At 43.3% G+C, this 20,448-nt stretch overlaps 1 protein-coding gene across 4 annotated transcripts in view; it reads left to right on the forward strand.

Annotated features, from left to right (window-relative positions):
* The window catches only part of LSR (lipolysis stimulated lipoprotein receptor), a 225,389-nt gene that overhangs the window by 182,677 nt on the left and 22,264 nt on the right, over positions 1–20,448 (forward strand). For all 4 annotated transcript variants that reach the window (XM_069239546.1, XM_069239547.1, XM_069239548.1 and 1 more), the window contains one exon: positions 14,704–15,362. In XM_069239546.1, coding sequence (XP_069095647.1) covers positions 14,704–15,362 — 659 coding nt within the window. The remainder of the gene's footprint in view (positions 1–14,703; positions 15,363–20,448) is intronic.

Genomic DNA, 20,448 nt, shown 5'->3' on the forward strand with positions numbered 1-20,448 from the left:
CTATGGTTGAATTTCAGCCAGGGCAGAAAGTCTTGGTTCTGGAGCCTGTGGCTCCAAGGGCTCTTCAGGACAGATGGAGTTGCCCTTACCCAGTGCTATAGAGAAAGAGTCAGGGCACCTACCTGGTAGACCTAGGCACTACAGGACCCCCAAAAGGGTGATCCATGTGAACCGCCTCAAACTCTTTCATGACAGGGCAGATGTGAATCTGTTGATGGTGACAGATGAGGACCAGGAAGCTGAGAGTGAACCTCTCCCTGATCCCCTCTCCACTAACCCTAAAGATGGCTCAGTAGATGGAGTGATCTATTCAGACGCCCTCTCTGGCCAACAGCAAGCTGACTGTAGGAAAGTCTTACAACAGTTTGCTGAGCTCTTTTCCCTAACCCCTGGTCAGACACACCTGTGTACCCCTGATGTGGACACAGGAGACAGCATGCCTGTCAAAAACAACACTTTCAGACATTTTGACCAAGTTAAGTAAAGCATCAAGGTGAAAGTCCACAAGATGCTGGAATTGGGAGTCATTGAGCACTCTGACAGCCCCTGGGCTAGCCCAGTGGTCTTAGTCCTCAAACCTCACACCAAAGATGGTAAGAGAGAGATGAGGTTTTGCATGGACTACAGAGGACTTAATTCTGTCACCAAGACAGATGCCCATCCCATTCCAAGGGCAGATGAGTTGATTGACAGACTAGGTGCTGCCAGATACTTAAGTACCTTTGACTTGATAGCAGGGTACTGGCAAATCAAAATGGCACCAGGAGCAAAAGAAAAGACAGCATTCTCCACACCTGATGGGCTTTATCGTTTACTGTAATGCCATTTGGCTTAAAGAATGCCCCTGCCACCTTCCAAAGGTTGGTGGATCAAGTCCTTGCTGGCTTGGAGTCCTTTAGTGCAGATTATCTTGACGATATTGCTGTCTTTAGCGCCAGCTGGCAGGATCACCTGGTCCACCTGAAGAAGGATTTGAAGGCCCTGCAAGCAGCAGGCCTCTCTATCAAGGCATCCAAATGTCAGATAGGGCAGGATACTGTGGTTTACTTGGGACACCTTGTAGGTGGAGGCCAAGTTCAGCCACTCCAACCCAAGATCCAGACTATTCTGGACTGGGTAGCTCCAAAACCCAGACTCCAGTCAGGGCATTCCTTGGCTTGACTGGCTACTAAAGGAGGTTTGTGAAGGGATATGGATCAATAGTGACACCCCTCACAGAACTTACCTCCAAGAAAATGCCTAAGAAGGTAAACTGGACTGTAGAATGGCAACAGGCCTTTGACACCCTGAAACAAGCAATGTGCACAGCACCAGTTCTAAAAGCTCCAGATTACTCCAAGCAGTTCATTGTGCAGACTGATGCCTCTGAACATGGGATAGGGGCAGTTCTGTCCCAAACAAATGATGATGGCCTTGACCAGCCTGTTGCTTTCATTAGCAGGAGGTTACTCCTCAGGGAACAGCGTTGGAGTGCCATTGAGAGGGAGGCTTTGCTGTTGTTAGGTCCCTGAAGAAGCTGAGACCATACCTCTTTGGTACTCACTTTGTAGTTCAAACTGACCACAGACCTCTCAGATGGCTAATGCAAATGAAAGGTGAAAATCCAAAACTGTTGAGGTAGTCCATCTCCCTACAGGTAATGGACTTTATAGTGGAACACAGACCTGGGACTGCCTATGCCAATGCAGATGGCCTTTCCAGGTTCTTCCACTTCGAAAATGAAGACTCTCTTGGGAAAGGTTAGTCTCATACTCTTTCGTTTGGGGGGGGAGGGGGGGTGTAAGGAAATGCCTCCTTGGCATGGTTACCCCCTGACTTTTTTCCTTTGCTGATGCCAAGTTATGATTTGAAAGTGTGCTGAGGCCTGCTAAACAGGCCCCAGCACCATTGTTCATTCCCTAAAACTGTACCTTTGTCTCCACAATTGGCACACCCTAGCATCCAGGTAAGTCCCTTGTAACTGGTACCCCTGGTACCAAGGGCCCTGATGCCAGGGAAGGTCTCTAAGGGCTGCAGCATGTCGTATGTCACCCTGGGGACCCCTCACTCAGCACAGACACACTGCTTGCCAGCTTGTGTGTGCTGGTGGGGAGAAAATGACTAAGTCGACATGGCACGCCCCTCAGGGTGCCATGCCAACCTCACACTGCCTATGGCATAGATAAGTCAACCCTCTAGCAGGCCTTACAGAGTGCACTATCCCACAGGTGAGGGCATAGGTGCATGAGCACTATGCCCCTACAGTGTCTAAGCAAAACCTTAGACATTGTAAGTGCAGGGTAGCCATAAGAGTATATGGTCTGGGAGTCTGTCATACACAAACTCCACACCACCATAAAGGCTACACTGAAAACTGGGAAGTTTGGTATCAAACTTCTCAGTACAATAAATACACACTGATGCCAGTGTACATTTTATTGTGAAATACACCCCAGAGGGCATCTTAGAGATTGCCCCTGAAAATATACCCGACTTCCAGTGTGGGCTGACTAGTTTTGCCAGCCTGCCACACACCAGACATGTTGCTGGCCACATGGGGAGAGCGCCTTTGTCACTCTGTGGCTAGTAACCAAGCCTGTACTGGGTGGAGGTGCTTCTCACCTCCCCCTGCAGGAACTAACACCTGGCGGTGGGCCTCAAAGGCTCACCCCCTTTGTTACAGCGCCACAGGGCATCCCAGCTAGTGGCGATGCCCGCCCCCTCTGGCCACGGCCCCACTTTTGGCGGCAAGGCCGGAGGAGATAATGAGAAAAACAAGGAGTCACTGGCCAGTCAGGACAACCCCTAAGGTGTCCTGAGCTGAGGTGACTCTGACTTTTAGAAATCCTCCATCTTGCAGTTGGAGGATTTCCCCAATAGGATTAGGGATGTACCCCCCTCCCCTCAGGGAGGAGGCACAAAGAGGGTGTAGCCACCCTCAGGGCTAGAAGCCATTGGCTAATAACCCCCCAGACCTAAACACACCCCTAAATTGAGTTTTAAGGGGCCCCCAGAACCTAGGAAGATAGATTCCTGCAACCTGAAGACGACGAAGGACTGCTGACCTGAAGCCCTGCAGAGAAGTCGGAGACACCAACTGCTTTGGCCCCAGCCCTACCAGCCTGTCTCCCCACTTCAAGAGAAACTGCAACAGCGACGCATCCCCCAGGGTCCAGCGACCTCTGAACCCTAAGAGGACTACCCTGCATCTAAAAGGACCAAGAACTCCAGAGGACAGCGGCCCTGTTCCACAAAGACGAAAACTTGCAACAAAGAAACAACTTTTAAAGGACTGCACGTTTCCCGGCGGAAGCGCGAGACTTTCCACTCTGCACCCGACACCCCCCGGCTCGACCTGTGGAGAAACAACACTACAGGGAGGACTCCCCGGCGACTGCGAGCCCGTGAGTAGCCAGAGTTGAGCCCCCACAGTGACGCCTATAAAGGGAATCCAGAGGCTCCCCCTGACCGCGACTGCCTGCTTCAAAGAACCCAATGCCTGGTAAAGACCCTGCACCCGCAGCCCCCAGGACCTGAAGGATCCGACCTCCAGTGCGAAAGCGACCCCCAGATGGCCCTCTCTCTTGCCCAGGTGGTGGCTACCCCGAGGAGCACCCCCTTGCCTGCCTGCTTCGCTGAAGAGACCCCTAGGTCTCCCATTGAATCCTATTGCAAACCAGACGCCTGTTTGCACTCTGCACTTGGCCGCCCCGTGCCGCTGAGGGTGTACTTTTTGTGCTGACTTGTGTCCCCCCCCCCTAAGGGTGCCCTACAAAACCCCCCTGGTCTGCCCTCCGAAGTCGCAGGTACTTACCTGCTGGCAGACTGGAACCGGGGCACCCCCTTCTCCATTGAAGCCTATGCGTTTTGGGCACCACTTTGACCTCTGCACCTGACCGGCCCTGTACTGCTGGTGTGGTAACTTTGGGGTTGCCCTGAACCCCCAACGGTGGGCTACTTTGGACCCAACTTTGAACCCTGTAAGTGCTTTACTTACCTGTGAACCTAACAAATACTTACCTCCCCCAGGAACTGTTGATTTTTGCACTGTCCAATTATAAAATAGCTTATTGCCATTTTTGCCAAAACTATACAGGCTATTGTGATGATTCAATATTCCTAAGATACCTGAATGAAATACCTTTAATTTGAAGTATTACTTGTACATCTTGAACCTGTGGTTCTTAAAATAAACTAAGAAAATATATTTTTCTATATAAAAACCTATTGGCCTGGAATTGTCTTTGAGTATGTGCTCCTCATTTATTGCTTGTGTGTGTACAACAAATGCTTAACACTACCCTCTGATAAGCCTACTGCTTGACCACACTACCACAAAATAGAGCATTAGAATTCTCTTCTTGCCACTATCTTACCTCTAAGAGGAACCTTTGGACTCTGTGCATGCTATTTCTTACTTTGAAATAGTACATACAGAGCCAACTTCCTACACCCATATTAGATCTCAGAACTCTCAACCTATACATTCAATCAGAACATTTTCACTTGGTGACACTACAAGATGTAGTCCCATTACTGAAACAGGGAGAATACATGTCAATACTGGTTTTAAAAGATGCGTATTTTCACATACCCATCCATCCATCTCACAGAAAATACCTCAGGTTTGTTATACAAGGAAAATATTACCAATTCAAGGTTTTACCCTTTGGGATAACAGCCCCCAGAGTATTTACAAAAGTCCTTGCTGTAGTAGCAGCATACATAAGGAGGCAACACATGCATGTATTCCCATATCTTGACGATTGGCTAATAAAGGCCAACACTCAAGAACAGTCAAGCTCACACACGCTATGTAATAGACACCCTACACACACTAGGGTTTTCGATAAACTATCAAAAATCACACTTGCAACCATCCCAAATTCAGCAGTACTTGGGAGCTACACTCCAAAAGCGATAGCAAGTCCAAGCCCACAAAGGGTGAAATCATTTCACACCATGATACCAAAAATACAACCATATCAGCATTGCACAGTCAGATTTGTGATGAAACTCCTAGGCATGATGGCATCATGCATCGCAATTGTCCCAAACGCACGGTTACACATGTGGCCCTTGCAGCAGTGCTTTGCAAAACAATGGTCGCAGGCACAGGGTCATCTTCAAGATCTAGTGTTGATAGACCGCCAAACACACTATTCGCTTCAGTGGTAGAATCCCACAAATTTAAACAAAGGGCGGCCTTTTCAAGACACTGTGCCTTACGCCATTCTCCCAACAGATGCGTGGGGAGCACACCTCAACAATCACAGCATACACGGACAGTGGGAAAGCAATCAAAAGCAGCTACACATAAATCACTTAGAGCTGCTTGCAGTATTTCTAGCACTAAAAGCCTATCAACCTCTTCTGGCTCACAAACAGTCTTGTCAAAACAGACAGTATGACAACGATGTACTACTTACAGGGGAGAGCACACTCATCACAACTTTGCCTCCTACCACAAAAAAATTGGCATTGGGCAATTTGCAACAACATTTGCTTAATAGCTCAATACATCCCAGGGATTCACAATCAATTAGCAGACAATCTCACTTGGGATCACCAGCAAACTCACGAGTGGGAAATACATCCCCAAGTACTACAAAAACACTTTTGTCAGTGGGGGACACCAGACATAGAGCTGTTCGCCACAAACCAAAACGCAAAGTGCCAAAACTTCACTTCCAGGTACCCACGCCCTCAGTCCAAGGGCAATGCTCCATGGATCAACTGGTCAGGGCGATTTGCTTACGCTTTTCCCCCCCTCACACATTCCATTTCTAGTCAACAAACTGCGTCAAAACAAACTCAAACTAATACTTATAGCATCAATATGGGCACGCCAACCGTGGTACACCACATTGCTGGACCTCTCAGTAGTACCTGACGTCAAGCTTCCAAACAGACCAGATCTGTTAACACAACACAAACAGCAGATCAGACACCCCAGTCCAGCAAAGCTCAATCTAGCAATCTGGCTCCTGAAATCTTAGAGTTTGGCTATCTAAATCTTCCAAACGAGTGTATGGAAGTCATTAAACAAGCAAGAAAACCTACCAGCAGGCATTGTTATGCTAACAAATGGAAAAGATTTGTCTTCTACTGCCAAGCAAAACACATCACACCGCTGGATGCATCCATACAAGACATCATAGAATACTTACTACACTTAGAAAAAGCAAATCTAGCCTTTTCATCCATCAAAATACACCTCACCGCAATCTCGGCGTATTTGTAAATTAAACACACAAAATCCCTATTTAGGATACCAGTCATTAAAGCCTTCATGGAAGGACTAAAACGAATCATACCTCCAAGAACTCCACTAATACTCTTGTGGAAACTTAATATTGTACTTACAAGACTCATGGGTCCACCTTTTGAATCCATGCACAGCATGTGAATCTGCAGCGGAACATGCCACGAACATATGTACACTGTGTAAGTGACATTTTCCGTATATATATATATATATATATATATATATATATATGTTCGATGGCATGTGTAGCTGCATATACACATGCTGTGCATTATCCTGCCATCTAGTGTTGGGCTCAGAGTGTTACAAGTTGTTTTTCTTTGAAGAAGTCTTTTTGAGTCACGAGATCGAGGGACTTCTCCCTTTCGGCTTCATTGCGCATGGGCGTCGACTCCCTCTTAGATTGTTTTCTTTCCGCCATCGGGTTTGGACGTGTTCCTCTTCGCTCCGTATTTCAGTTCGGAAAAGTTAGTTAACTATCGGAAAATTCTACGGTATTGTTTGCGCTCAGTACCGGGTTAGTGCTAGCACATCAACACCGAAGAAGGAATCGCTCCGGCAGCCCTTCGGGGCTTCCACTCCTCGGCGGGGCCTGGTCGGCCCGACCGCGTCCATCTTCAAACCTCCTGGACCGGACCCCCTTCCGCTTCTGCCCCAACTGCCACGCAAAGTATCCTTATACAGACCAACACTTGGTCTGTAATCTGTGTTTGTCTCCTGAACACAAAGAGGATACTTGCGAGGTTTGCCGGGCATTTCGAACCAAGAAAACACTGCGGGATCGAAGAGCTAGAAGGCTCCAGATGGCGTCGACACCGACGTCGAAGAAGAGGAGAGGTTCTCCATTCGAGATTCGGACTCGGACGAGTCCGAGAGTGAGCAGCCGAAGACGCAACAAACCGTGAGTAAACCAGCCCCGGGGAAAACTCACGCCAAAATAATGAAGGCCAAGGGGACGCCACCGCCAACAGGCCATGGCTTAACCCAAAAACACGGTGACCAAACATCGCCACCGAAAAAGGCCTTGCAGCAGCCGAAGACATCCAACTCTAGTCGAGATACCGGCTCCGACCAGACTCGCACCGAGAGTTAGGCACCCCGAAAGCCAAAAAGGTTTCCTCGGAACCGAAAAATACTGCCAAAAAGATTTCGGTGCCGAAACATGCAGCCTCGGAGAGGAAACACAGCTCCTATACAGAGGAACAAGGCCTTTCCACACAATTACAAGGCCACAGATTTGAACAAGAACTGGGCATGGGAGAGCCAGACCATACCCAGAGGAGGCTCCATTTACAAAAAGACACGGGGAAAATCAGAACTCTTCCTCCAATAAAGATGAAACGGAAGCTCGCATTCCAAGAGGCGGAAATGCAGCTAAAAGCGAAAGTGGCTAAAGAAAAAACACCACCACAGTTTTCGCCACAGTAGCAACGCCCCCAATGATGCAGTCACCAACGCACATAGGGATGAGCCAAGATAACCCGGATGCATGGAATTTGTATGATGCACCGGTCTCAGACAATAGTCATGATTGCTACCCGGCAAGGCCATCACCACCTGAGGACAGTACTGCTTACATGCAGGTGGTTTCCAGGGCAGCTACATTTCATAATGCAGCTTTGCATGCAGAGCCCATAGAAGTTCAACACCCTGTCATCTACGCACAGCCAATATCAAAGTTTGCCAATGCTGCCAGGCATGTTAAAACACGCCAAACAGGTGTTTCAGGACCCAGTCAAAGGCCGAGCCATCACACCTAGGGTGGAGAAGAAATATAAACCTCCCCCTACTGACCCTGTATACATCACACAACAGTTAACTCCTGATTCGGTGGTAGTAGGAGCAGCCCGGAAAAGGGCAAACTCACAAACGTCTGGAGATGCACCACCGCCTGACAAAGAAAGTCGGAAATTTGATGCAGCAGGCAAAAGGGTGGCAGCACAAGCAGCCAATCAATGGCGAATTGCCAATTCTCAAGCTCTACTGGAAAGATACGAGAGAGCACATTGGGATGAAATGCAAAATCTCTTTCAACACCTTCCCAAGGAGTTCCAAAAACGTGCCCAACAGGTTGTCGAGGAGGGCCAAACTATCTCCAACAACCAAATAAGGTCGGCTATGGACTCAGCAGACACGGCGGCCAGGACAGTGAACACGGCAGTAACCATCCGTAGACACGCATGGTTATGAACCTCCGGGTTTAAGCCAGAAATCCAGCGGGCTGTGCTGAATATGCCTTTCAACGAACAACAATTGTTTGGGCCGGAGGTGGATACTGCGATAGAAAAACTGAAGAAAGACACGGACACGGCCAAAGCCATGGGCGCGCTTTACTCCCCACAGAGCAGAGGCACTTTTAGGAAGCCGCACTTTAGAGGGGGGTTTCGGGCCCAAACCACAGAGCCTTCCACCTCACAAGTCAGACCCACATATCAGGGCCAATATCAGAGAGGAGGTTTTCGAGGACAATATAGGGGTGGACAGTTCCCTAAAACAAGAGGGAAATTCCAGAGCCCAAAAACCCCACAAACCAAACAGTGACTTCAGTGTCACAAACCCCCACCACACAACACCAATGGGGGGAGACTTACAGATTATAACCACAACTGGAAACACATAACTACGGACGCATTGGTCCTAGCCATTATCCAACATGGTTATTGCATAGAATTCCTACAATTGCCACCACATGTGCCCCCAAGAGCACACAATATGTCAAAACAACTTAGATCTGTTACAACTAGACGTCCAAGCATTGTTACAAAACGAAGCAGTAGAACTAGTACCCAACCAGCAAAAAGGAACAGGTGTTTACTCCCTGTATTATCTAATTCCAAAAAAGGACAAAACACTGAGACCCGTATTAGACCTCAGAACACTGAATCATTACATCAAATCAGATCACTTTCACATGGTGACACTTCAAGACGTGATTCCCTTGCTCAAACAACAGGACTACATGTCAACATTAGATCTCAAAGATGCTTATTTCCACATACCCATACATCCTTCCCACAGGAAATACTTGAGGTTTGTAATCCAAGGCGTGCATTACCAATTCAGTGTTACCATTCGGCATAACAACAGCCCCCAGGGTATTCACAAAATGCCTTGCAGTAGTGGCCGCTCACATCAGGAGGCAGCACATGCATGTATTCCCTTACTTAGACGATTGGTTAATAAAAACCAGCACTCTGCAACAGTGTATTCTACACACAAAATACATCATAGAAACCCTTCACAAACTAGGGTTCTCTATAAACTACCAAAAATCACATCTACAACCATGTCAAATACAACAATACTTAGGAGCAACGATCAACACACAAAAGGGGATTGCCACTCCAAGTCCACAAAGGGTACAAGCCTTCCAAAATGTGATATTAAACATGTACCCAAACCAACACTATCAAGTGAGGTTTGTAATGAAACTCCTAGGCACGATGTCTTCATGCATAGCCATTGTCCCAAACGCAAGACTACACATGCAGCCCTTACAACAGTGCCTAGCAACACAATGGACACAAGCACAGGGTCAACTTCAGGATCTAGTGTTGAGAGACCGCCAAACACACGTCTCGCTTCAATGGTGGAATCCTATAAATTTAAACCAAGAGCGGCCATTCCAAGACCCAGTGCCTCAATACGTGATCACAACAGATGCTTCCATGATGGGGTGGGGAGCACACCTCAACCAGCACAGTATACAGGGACAATGGGACGATCAACAAAAGCAACTGCATATCAATCATTTAGATCTGTTAGCAGTGTTTCTAGCATTGAAAGCATTTCAACCGCTAATAGCCCACAAACACATTCTTGTCAAAACAGACAACATGACAACAATGTATTACCTAAACAAACAGGGAGGACACACTCATCACAACTGTGTCTCTTAGCACAAAAGATTTGGCATTGGGTGATTCACAATCCCATTCGCCTAATAGCACATTACATCCCAGGGATTCAAAACCAGTTAGCCGACAATCTCAGTCGAGATCACCAACAAACATACGAATGGGAAATTCAACCCCAGATACTACAAACTTACTTTCGACGCTGGGGAACACCACAAATAGACCTATTCGCAACAAAAGAGAACGCAAAATGCCAAAACTTTGCGTCCCAGTATCCACACCCTCAGTCCAAGGGCAATGCGTTATGGATGAGTTGGTCAGGGATATTTGCTTACGCTTTTCCCCCCTCTCCCACTCCTTCCTTATCTAATAAACAAATTGAGTCAAAACAAACTCAAACTAATACTAATAGCACCAACCTGGGCTCGCCAACCATGGTATACAACACTACTAGACCTGTCAGTAGTACCTCATATCAAACTACCAAACAGACCAGTTCTGTTAACTCAACACAAACAACAGATCAGACACCCAAATCCAGCATCGCTCAATATAGCAATCTGGCTCCTGAAGTCTTAGAATTTGGACATTTAGACCTTACACAAGAATGTATGGAGGTCATTAAACAAGCTAGAAAACCTACTGCAAGACATTGTTACGCAAACAAATGGAAATGATTGGTTTATTACTGCCATAATAATCAAATTCAACCACTACATGCTTCCGCAAAAGACATTGTAGGTTACTTATTACACTTACAAAAATCTAAACTAGCATTTTCTTCTATTAAAATACATCTCACAGCAATATCTGCCTACCTGCAGATTAAACATTCAACATCACTATTTAGAATCCCAGTCAACAAAGCATTTATGGAGGGTTTAAAAAGAATCATACCCCCGAGAACACCACCAGTTCCCTCGTGGAACCTCAATATTGTATTAACACAACTCATGGGTCCACCATTTGAACCCATGGACTCTTGTGAGATACAATACCTAACCTGGAAAGTAGCTTTCCTAATAGCTATCACATCTCTTAGAAGGGTAAGTGAAAAATCAAGCATTTACTATACAAGAACCTTTTATACAAATACATAAACATAAAGTGGTTCTCCGTACAAATCCAAATTTTTTACCAAAAGTTATATCACCGTTCCACCTAAACCAAACAGTGGAACTCCCAGTCTTCTTTCCACAACCAGACCCAGTAGCCGAAAGAGCCTTACATACGTTAGACATCAAAAGAGCACTAATGTATTACATTGATAGAACAAAACAATTTTGCAAGACAGAACAATTGTTTTTGTGCTATCGCTGGTCCAAATCCCTCTGGAAAAATGAGTTAGGAAAACTTGCTTTGAGCACCCCCCCCTTCTTTTTTTTCTCAAACCCCCCCTTTGACGAAACACCCAGAAATATTCCAGACAGCAGTAAACGGTAATATCACTTTTTTTGGAAAGTTTCCTGAAGATTTGCAAAGCGCTGCCAAAGATACAGGCAAGTAAAAAAACAAAACACTTTTTGCATAGAAAAGTGGTCCTACCTATAACTTCCTAGTAGCGACCGCTGCTAGAGTCCATATAGAAGAGATGTGCTTAGGATTATTACACGTTGCCTTTGCTTAAAGATAAAGATATTACAAGTTACTTGTCTGTACTGGAGAAATACCTGCTTATTTGGGGGGAGAGGAGATGTTCAAGAGATTGTGATTCTAAATAAGATAATGCTGTGGAACATTCTTTACAGGTAACTTATTTTGTAGCATAGTCATATGTAGTCTACCCAATCTCCAGCAGTTTGTAAGAGATTCATATAGAACATGCATTCATAACAATAGTACAAAAACTAATTGATAGGGCCAGAGTGTGAGGCAAACCGAGCTGAATGTCACACTGGAGTCTCATTACTTTCTCTACCACTTTTGGCACTCGTCTTGACCTAAATGTTTTTCAAAGAAAAAAAAAGCCTACATTTCAAACTTAGCCACTCAGTGACTGCGATATTCCCCACATGTGAGCACATACCAAATGAAAATTAAAACTATTGGTATAGGTAAGTCATTCCTTACTATTGAAATTTATCCTTTGACAGTTTTCCACTCAATCTTGTGTGTAATTATTTGTAAGCATGTTTTTACTTATTTTGTCCTCCATTTTATAAACTGCCCTCAGGAAGTGAAACTTAGCTGTGTATTTCAGCAGCCAAGACGCAAGGGTAAAATTTGCATTCTCATTTATATTCTCACCCCCCTCACAGACTTATGTCTTTTGACCTTCTTGCTCCCCAGGTCATAAAGTTAGTAATCTTGCCTTTGGGAGCCTTACATAATATTTAAAAATATACCCTCTCCCTCTGCTACAACCACTGTTAGTACTGTTTCATCTAATACTATTAATTGTACTACTACTAGCAGGCCTTCTAGTGTTTCCACATCTGATACTAGTGCTCCTGCAGGCAATTCTGCTACTGTATGTGCTATCTGGTAGTACTACATATGGTGCTGTATGGACCAGTGATCGCGGTAGTAGTATTATATACTAAATAATATAAACCAGTATTACTGTTAGTGTGATTACTAGTACTATCACTGCAGTAACTGCTCCTGGTGCTATTAGTACTTGTTATTCAACTGTTAATATTACTACACATATATTGATTTACACATAAGTTCCACCAGTGTCATAGAATGTTCTTCAGGACAGACACAAGCCCTAGAAATCTTGGTAAAAAAAAAAAAATGTGCAGTCGTTATTGGACAATGAAATTCACTGGACCATAATATTCCTGGCTCAAAAAAACTCAAATATATAAATTCCAATGATGAATAAGGTTTTATTGTTAATGTTGTTTGAATTCTCCTTCTACTAAAACACTATTATTGAACTAACTACTGTGAAAACATGTACTGATGATATTACTGCTGCTAGTAAACATTTTGTTTGAAGATCTTGTTTTGATAATTCACAGTAAAAGTTGAATTACTACCTTTATTTTTTGGCACACTACTTTCAACAGGTTCGGAAGTACTAGTACCCCAAATACACAGATGTTTCTCATATGATGCTGTTGCTTACGTTTTTTTGCTGTTTGCATGGATCATAGTGTGAGTTTCTCCTCCTGAAGCCATGGCTTTTCCCACTACTCGTGCATCACCAGCCATTCTCCTGTCCATTTTGTGCAGTGATAAAGCCAGAGTTGCTGATAGAGTGCAGCCCCTCCCACCTTTGGCCTCTGATATGTAGCTAGCTTTAGTAGAGCATTCAAGTGTTAAAGCATGACTTACTAGGGAGACACTCTGAAGTGCTACACACAAATATATATTTTTCACAAAAGATTTTGATATATTTAGTTGGTATGAGAAATTATCCACTTTAGTCTGAAATAGATGCCAGATATTTGTCTGCTTGGTCTTCCATCACATCCGCAAAATAGCTTTCACTTCTTCATAGTTATAGGTTTGAAAATAAAATGTACATTTACAGTGCCAGAATACAATTTATTGGCAAATTGGCAGAAGTATTTTCTACTTTCTTTAGTGGTTTGCAACAACCTTTCAAACAGATTGGTTTATTGTGTTTCCAATAAATTATATTGCTACCTAGGAATAGTAATTGCTAATATGAATGGTTTGGTTCCGGAGTCTTTATCAAAATCTATTTTGCATAAATTGTTTGCTCTAATTTTTATCTAGTTGAAGGATGTTACAAATTGTTTTTGATCTGAGTGATCAAAAAGACCAATATATTCAAGTTAAAAGTGGGAAGTGTATTGTCTTGTCAACCATTTGAAATTGTCATAAAAAAGATGTTTGCCAAAAAAAAGTTGATATTTCCAAGTGCAATGGTACATCACTACCACCATTTGATGAAGCATCTTCTGATATAACCACATATAAATATTTAGTGTTCTTGATTAAATTGAGATTGTTTTACTGTAAATAGCAACTGGAAGTACCTAATTTATCTATTTCTCATAGTGCTTTTGGTTACTTTATGCCAGTTGATTGCAGTCAAATGCATTGATTAGCTTGCATGTTTGTAGACATTAATCAAGCTTAACGACGTCATGAATACATTGGTTTCAACTTCTTTACATCGAATAATATGGGAGACAGTCTACAGATGAGACTTTTTGAGATTTGGATTTTTAAAACTACGGAAGTGACTCAATGATATACTCTTTAGATTTTGATCAGCCTCCATTTCCTGTGATTGCGACCCTACCTTTTACTTGTCGAATATTTGCAGTGGTTTAACCCAACTCCAAATTGTACCTAAAGGAGCCTCTGTTACATTCCTGTGATGTCAGGGTTTGTCCTTTCTCTTTTAGTTCCCTTCACTAAAATCGGGAAAATATTTGAGTTGGTGTAAGCAGACAATTTGAAACTTAGTGATGAACAGGTAATCTGTTTTTAGAGACTCCATTTTATAATATTTGTTATAAAATAACGGTGCTCGACGTTTAGTCCCAATCTGCCATATAATTATTTTTATTCTTTAAATTAGTGATATCCTTAAATACTATAGCTATATTCGTACAATATTAAGGAACTTGGATGACTCAAATAACTTTTGCCTTTTGTTTCTATCATATGTAGCATGTGCGATGAGTGAAATCAGCTCCTTGCATGAGGAAGATCAAAGGAATGTTTTAAGAAATGGGCTAGGTCGCCTGCGCAATCAGGCTATGACACCGATTAGAGACATTGAGGAAGAAAGCCTTTTAAGTAGTGACTCCCGCCGTGCACAGCCCTTCAGACAAGATCGTTATGAGGAAGATCGCTACCGTGGCCCAGGGAATTATGAAAGGCGTCAGCGTTCTCACTCCATGGATAACCTCGATAATCTTGACAGGCGACAATACAATCATCCTCGAGATCAGCAGTATAGTCCCCATAACAGAGGAAGACCTGATTCTGATGATGAGCATAATTATGATAAAAATCGGAGACATAGAGACTGTTCTCCTGATTCCCGCAATGATTATTATGGAGGAAGAAGAAGTAGGAGTAGGGATGACTTGAGAGACTTGGATCGTTCCCGCAACAATCCGGATTATGATGATCGCTTTCTTGAAGATGTCTTGCGTAGGAAACAGCAAAAGGCAGGAATTCGGGATGGTGTTGAAACCGCTAGCAACTCAACAGGGCGTTCTGGCATGAGGAGAAATGATGATGATTTTCCACCACCTCCCCCTCCTTATACTGAAACTGAATCACTCTCGTCCAGAGGAAAACAAGACAAAAAATTTAAAAAGGTAAATTTATTAATCAGACTTTGAAAGTTGTTGTGGTTTTCATTCATATTCTCTGAACACTATTAGAAATTTGTCCTACATTACGTTGTAAATGATGAGTGTTGATGCACTGTCATTTTTTATTAAATCCATGAGTATGAACCAGAACTAATGTCAAACAGGGTGTGAGTTTTGGTATAAATCAATCCACTCCTACCACTCGGTTAGGAGAAGAAGTAAAATAAGTGGAATGTCATGCTAATAAAATGTGTTAATGGTTTTATTGCATCCCATACATGCATGGATATTGGATCATGTTCTTAAATTGGTTAGTGATTTGATTTTGCTCAGAATGGTCACTTATTACTTTGAAATGTAGGTTGTCAGATATTCCAATCATAATGGCACTTGTGAAGTATTTATGCTCAATTAATTATTTTATATTTGGGTCTCTATCCGGGGTGCCCTATAAATTGATGTCATACATATTTCAAGGAAAGGTTACTGAGTTGCTTGGAGAGCAGTAATAAAATGGAATAACTCCAGTACAGGCATTCAGGTTTTCTGAACATGTGCATACAAGGATATTAAGAGGAGACTTCCAGTAGACATTTGTAGGTGATTTTCAGTAACAGAAATGAATTGATCCAAAATTCACTTTCCTTTGTTGTGGTTTTGCTGCCAAACCATTCGCACCGTACAGATAGCCATTTTGGATGATCCTCTGGAGCTCCTCACTTAGGCCGTAATTATGACATTGGTGGTAAAAACTGCCTACTGCCACGGTCACGGCCACCAAAAGACCGTCACTGCGGCTACTATCCATCCGCCATATTATGAGCACTGCCGGACTTCCACCACAAGAAGGGTTGAAATCCGGCAGCGATCATACTGGCGGATGGTGGTAAGGTGGTGCTGCTACCACCAGCACTGCCACGCCAGTAGACTGCTGCCAGCCGTATCATGAACTATGATTCGGCCTGGAGATGTTCTGCTGACAGGCGCTGCTGGCACCAGCAGTGCCCCTTCCCGTTCCCTGCCGGAAGACCACCTGGAAGAAGGCAATTTCGACAGCAGAGGGGAGTGTTGTGTACATGAGTGTGTGTGTTTACTGTTTGCGTGGGTGTATGCATGTGTGTAAGAATGGCAATGTGAGTGAGTGTCTTCATGTAAGTGTGAATGTGTGTGAGAATGACTGGGTGTATGCATGCGTGTATGCCAGTGTGAGTGGGTGGGTGTATGCGTGGTGCGTATGCAGTTGTGTGCGTGTATGGGGTGTGAGAGGATCGGAAGGGGAGGGAGTGTGGATGGAGGGGGGCGTGGAGATTGACATCTCCGGCCCGGCGGCAGCAACCGCCATGGCAGTATGAGTGGAGAAGTGGCGGGTTGGCTGCAGCTAACCCGAAATTCTCATAATGTGGCAGTACTGCCACCACATTACAACTCACCACCAGGGTCATAATGACGCCCTTAGTCTTCTACTTCTGTTGATCCATATGAAAAGCAGCACTTCAGAGGACTTGTGTTCTCACTCCAACGGACTTGTGTTCTCACTCCAACCCTATTTAAGGATGAATGTCATAATGAAAGTTTGGCTCTCTGAATGGAACAGAAGGTGTAAGCCTTGTTAAAAAAAAAATTGCTTTGGTGAAAAATGTCATGCTGTCTTCCACACCGTTCTAGTTAGTTAATTAATTTTCCAAGGCCAATAGGGTATGGCACATTCTTAATTTCTAGATGAGGACAGTTGAATCTCCTTCTACATTAACCAAACTTACAGCACTTACAATCATAGATGGGTCAAAATTGTATCAAACATGTATTTTAACTTAGAATATATGTGTGTGTGTGTGTGTGTGTACAGACTGCTTAGTTAACCCATATGCATTAGTCATGAGCATCTAGTCCTCCACAAGCATATTTCATAGCCCTTACGTGCATAATGGAAGCTACCTTTCAAAAGTGTTACATTGATAGAAATTAGCCTTTATCAAGTTACTGTTTAGGTTTATATCCCTAATGACCTGTGGTTGAGCCTTAACATATTGGACGCTTATCCCATATTTAAGAAGGGCAAACTTGTTTTATGTTTATTAATGATATTATGCACTGAGTTATATTTGCAGGCTGTGTCATGTTTTTTCCAGCATCCCGAAATGTGTTTACTATAACATTGCATGCAAAGTTGTTCACAGAAAAAGAACTTGGTTTACTTTTCCAAAAACAGATATTCTGAGTGTGATTTTAAGCTTTCTTTTTTGTCAGTCAAATTTCTTTATTTCAGTTCAGCATAAAACCATAAATCAACAAGCAGGCAAGCAGAGTGCCAGAACAGTAATAGAACACGGTAATTCATTTTACATTATCCGTGCAAAGAGTAATAGGCATTTGTCTATCTAAAAAGAGAAAACAGTAATATATGAATCAAAAATAATAAACTTCGTTGAGACCTACCTGACCTAGTCTTAATAGCACCTCTTAAAACGGCAGCAATCACAAAACACTTGTGAAGAATGGAGCAATCATAAAACACTTGAGCACAAGGTAACATTTGCAAATATACCAGGACCGTTCTTGCTTCTTTAAGTTCATATCCCTAGTCAGGAGATGAATACATTTGGTACTAAGGGTTGAATCAAATCATCAAAATAGTATAAAGTGCAGTACATCTTGAGGGGAAGATAAATCACAATCACAGAAACCCAGATCGTTTCCCAAACACTAGCAGCTGTGAATTTTAAGTAAAAAAATTACAAAAGATTTATTCTGAATGTAGTTAAGAGAAAGCGATAATTAGTGTTAACCACCGTTGACAAATAGGGTTCCATAGAAGAAGTGATTTTCAACAACACATGGGCCCTAAGTGCGGATTTCAGTAGCTCCTCGGACTCCCACTTCTCTCTGCAATACTTAAGAAATTTTGCTTTGATCCATTTCAGAACTAATTTAGAGACTGTCTCCAGGTTATCATACAGTTCTGAGTGGCCAAGCACATAACAAAACAGATTTAATGCAATGTAGCCAACATATATTCCACGGACACCGTCAAGATTCAGACAATCCTTCAATATCATTCTGTTGAGTGATAGACCTTTATTAGACTAAACTGATATCCACCCAAGTAAGCCTCAATGGAAGAGTGTCCGAGATATATCCCATGCTTAGTTCTTCCTGTGCTTTATAGGCAGGGGTACCCCTTGGCGGGAACAACAGCCATCTAATGAGATTATTTGCAACTGATTGTAAAATAGCAGTGTCCACACCCCACAAATGCCACAGCCATAAGAAACTTCTGCAGACTGATTTAGCATGGTAAATCTTCAGCATAGTTTTCAATGACTTGGTGCTCACTCTTGATGCAAAGTCAGTCATACCAAAGACAGGCCTCACAAGTTTTTTCACACCATATAAGCGAACCCATGAGCCTATTTCATTAAGTTGTACCCCCAAATAGGAAAACATTGGAACCTTACTCAATTGATGTCAGTGTATAAAATATTGTTTAGTTTCCTTTTTACAAACAACCATATTATGCTTTTTCTTAAAATTTGTCGACGGATTTAGAGTCCATAAAAGAGATCAGAGTCAATAAGGGTCTTAAGGGTAAGAGGCGTACAGACTAGCAAAACTGCATCATTTGCATAAAGAAGTGATGGAATTGGTCTTTATCTGGCATGAGGGAGGTCGTTTGCATCCAGAAGTAAAACCTTCTTACAATGATTAATATATAATGTAAACAAACATGGACCTAAAACACCCCTGTCTGACCCCTCGCTTGATGGTAAAATTCACTGGACACTGCCTCTTGACCTCATATCTGACTGGAGCTGATGTGTCCTTACATAGGTCCCTAAAAAAAAAAAAAAATGCTGGGATCTACTTCCAAGAACAGCATTATGGAGCAAAAACACTGAGATCAGGTCCATAAAAGCCAGGTGTTACACTGCCATTCTTTGCCAAACTATATTTGGAAATCAAGAGATGTAAATTCAGGCATTGAAGCAGCGTGCCCTGGCCAGCTCTAAAACCATATTGCAGATCTGAAATAACTTGATTTTCCTCTGCCCATTCAAGTAGCCTTGTTAAAATCACCCGACCCACCACTTTGACCACCGAATCAATGAGCGAGATTGGTCTATAACAAAAGGGGTCACTTTTGTAACCTTTTTTAAAAACAGCGGTAACTGTGGATTGGGTTCAGGAGATGGGGGATACAGTCTCTAACCACAGCATTAAGAACCTGATAATAAAGGAACCCCAATTTTCGGTACCATTTCATACAAGTTAAGGGGAACCCCATCACGGCCGGAAGCTTTATTGTTGGACAGCAAGGTCAAAGCATCCTGGACTTAAATTAAAATTAACTCAAATGATAATCTTCGTAGGGCCCCTTATAGGGCAAATCCCAGTACCATCTGGATGATCAGCTATGGATCTGTATAGTTCTTCACTCAGCCCTTTGGGAGTGAGCAAACAGTATTAGCATCAAACTGCAAGAGGATCATGCTATTTACTATCTGCCACAATAGCGCACCTTTGTGTAATATACTATCCCCGGCCAATTGGTCCCATGCTTCCTCTTGTAATTTTTTTTTTCTTCAGTTCCTAAAAAAAGACTTGTTCTTTATCTGACAGTCCCTGACTGCACTCGGTGTCTTACTTTACACACTATGGAGGTCTCCTTAGGCTCTAGAGCAACCCTTGTAAAACCAATGACTAAAAGGGAGTGATTTCTTTGGACCTTCAAAGGTCAGACCACTGCCAACCTTGTTACAGACTACATGGAAGGGACTCTAAAATCTTGAAATTAAGAGAACTTTCCAAAAGGGCGAATTTAATCTGTTACTACTGGTAATTTTGCAGCATGAATCCTTTTCCAGATTGCATGCTGTGCATTATTATGCCATCTAATGGTTGGGTCCCAAAATGTCTTTATTTTCGTTTTTTTCGTTTTTTTTCTTTTTTTTTCTGTCGGGCATCGTCAACCATCATTTGGTGCTTGGTCTCCTGTGTGACGTCATATATCGCCCCAGAAGTTCCTGTGTGTGGTAGCCATCTTGAGATTCTTTTTTCCGAGGTCGAGTCTGGATGTATATAAGAAACTGAA

The sequence above is a fragment of the Pleurodeles waltl genome, chromosome 6 (genome assembly GCF_031143425.1).
Source record: "Pleurodeles waltl isolate 20211129_DDA chromosome 6, aPleWal1.hap1.20221129, whole genome shotgun sequence".
Taxonomy (NCBI): Eukaryota; Metazoa; Chordata; class Amphibia; order Caudata; family Salamandridae; genus Pleurodeles; species Pleurodeles waltl.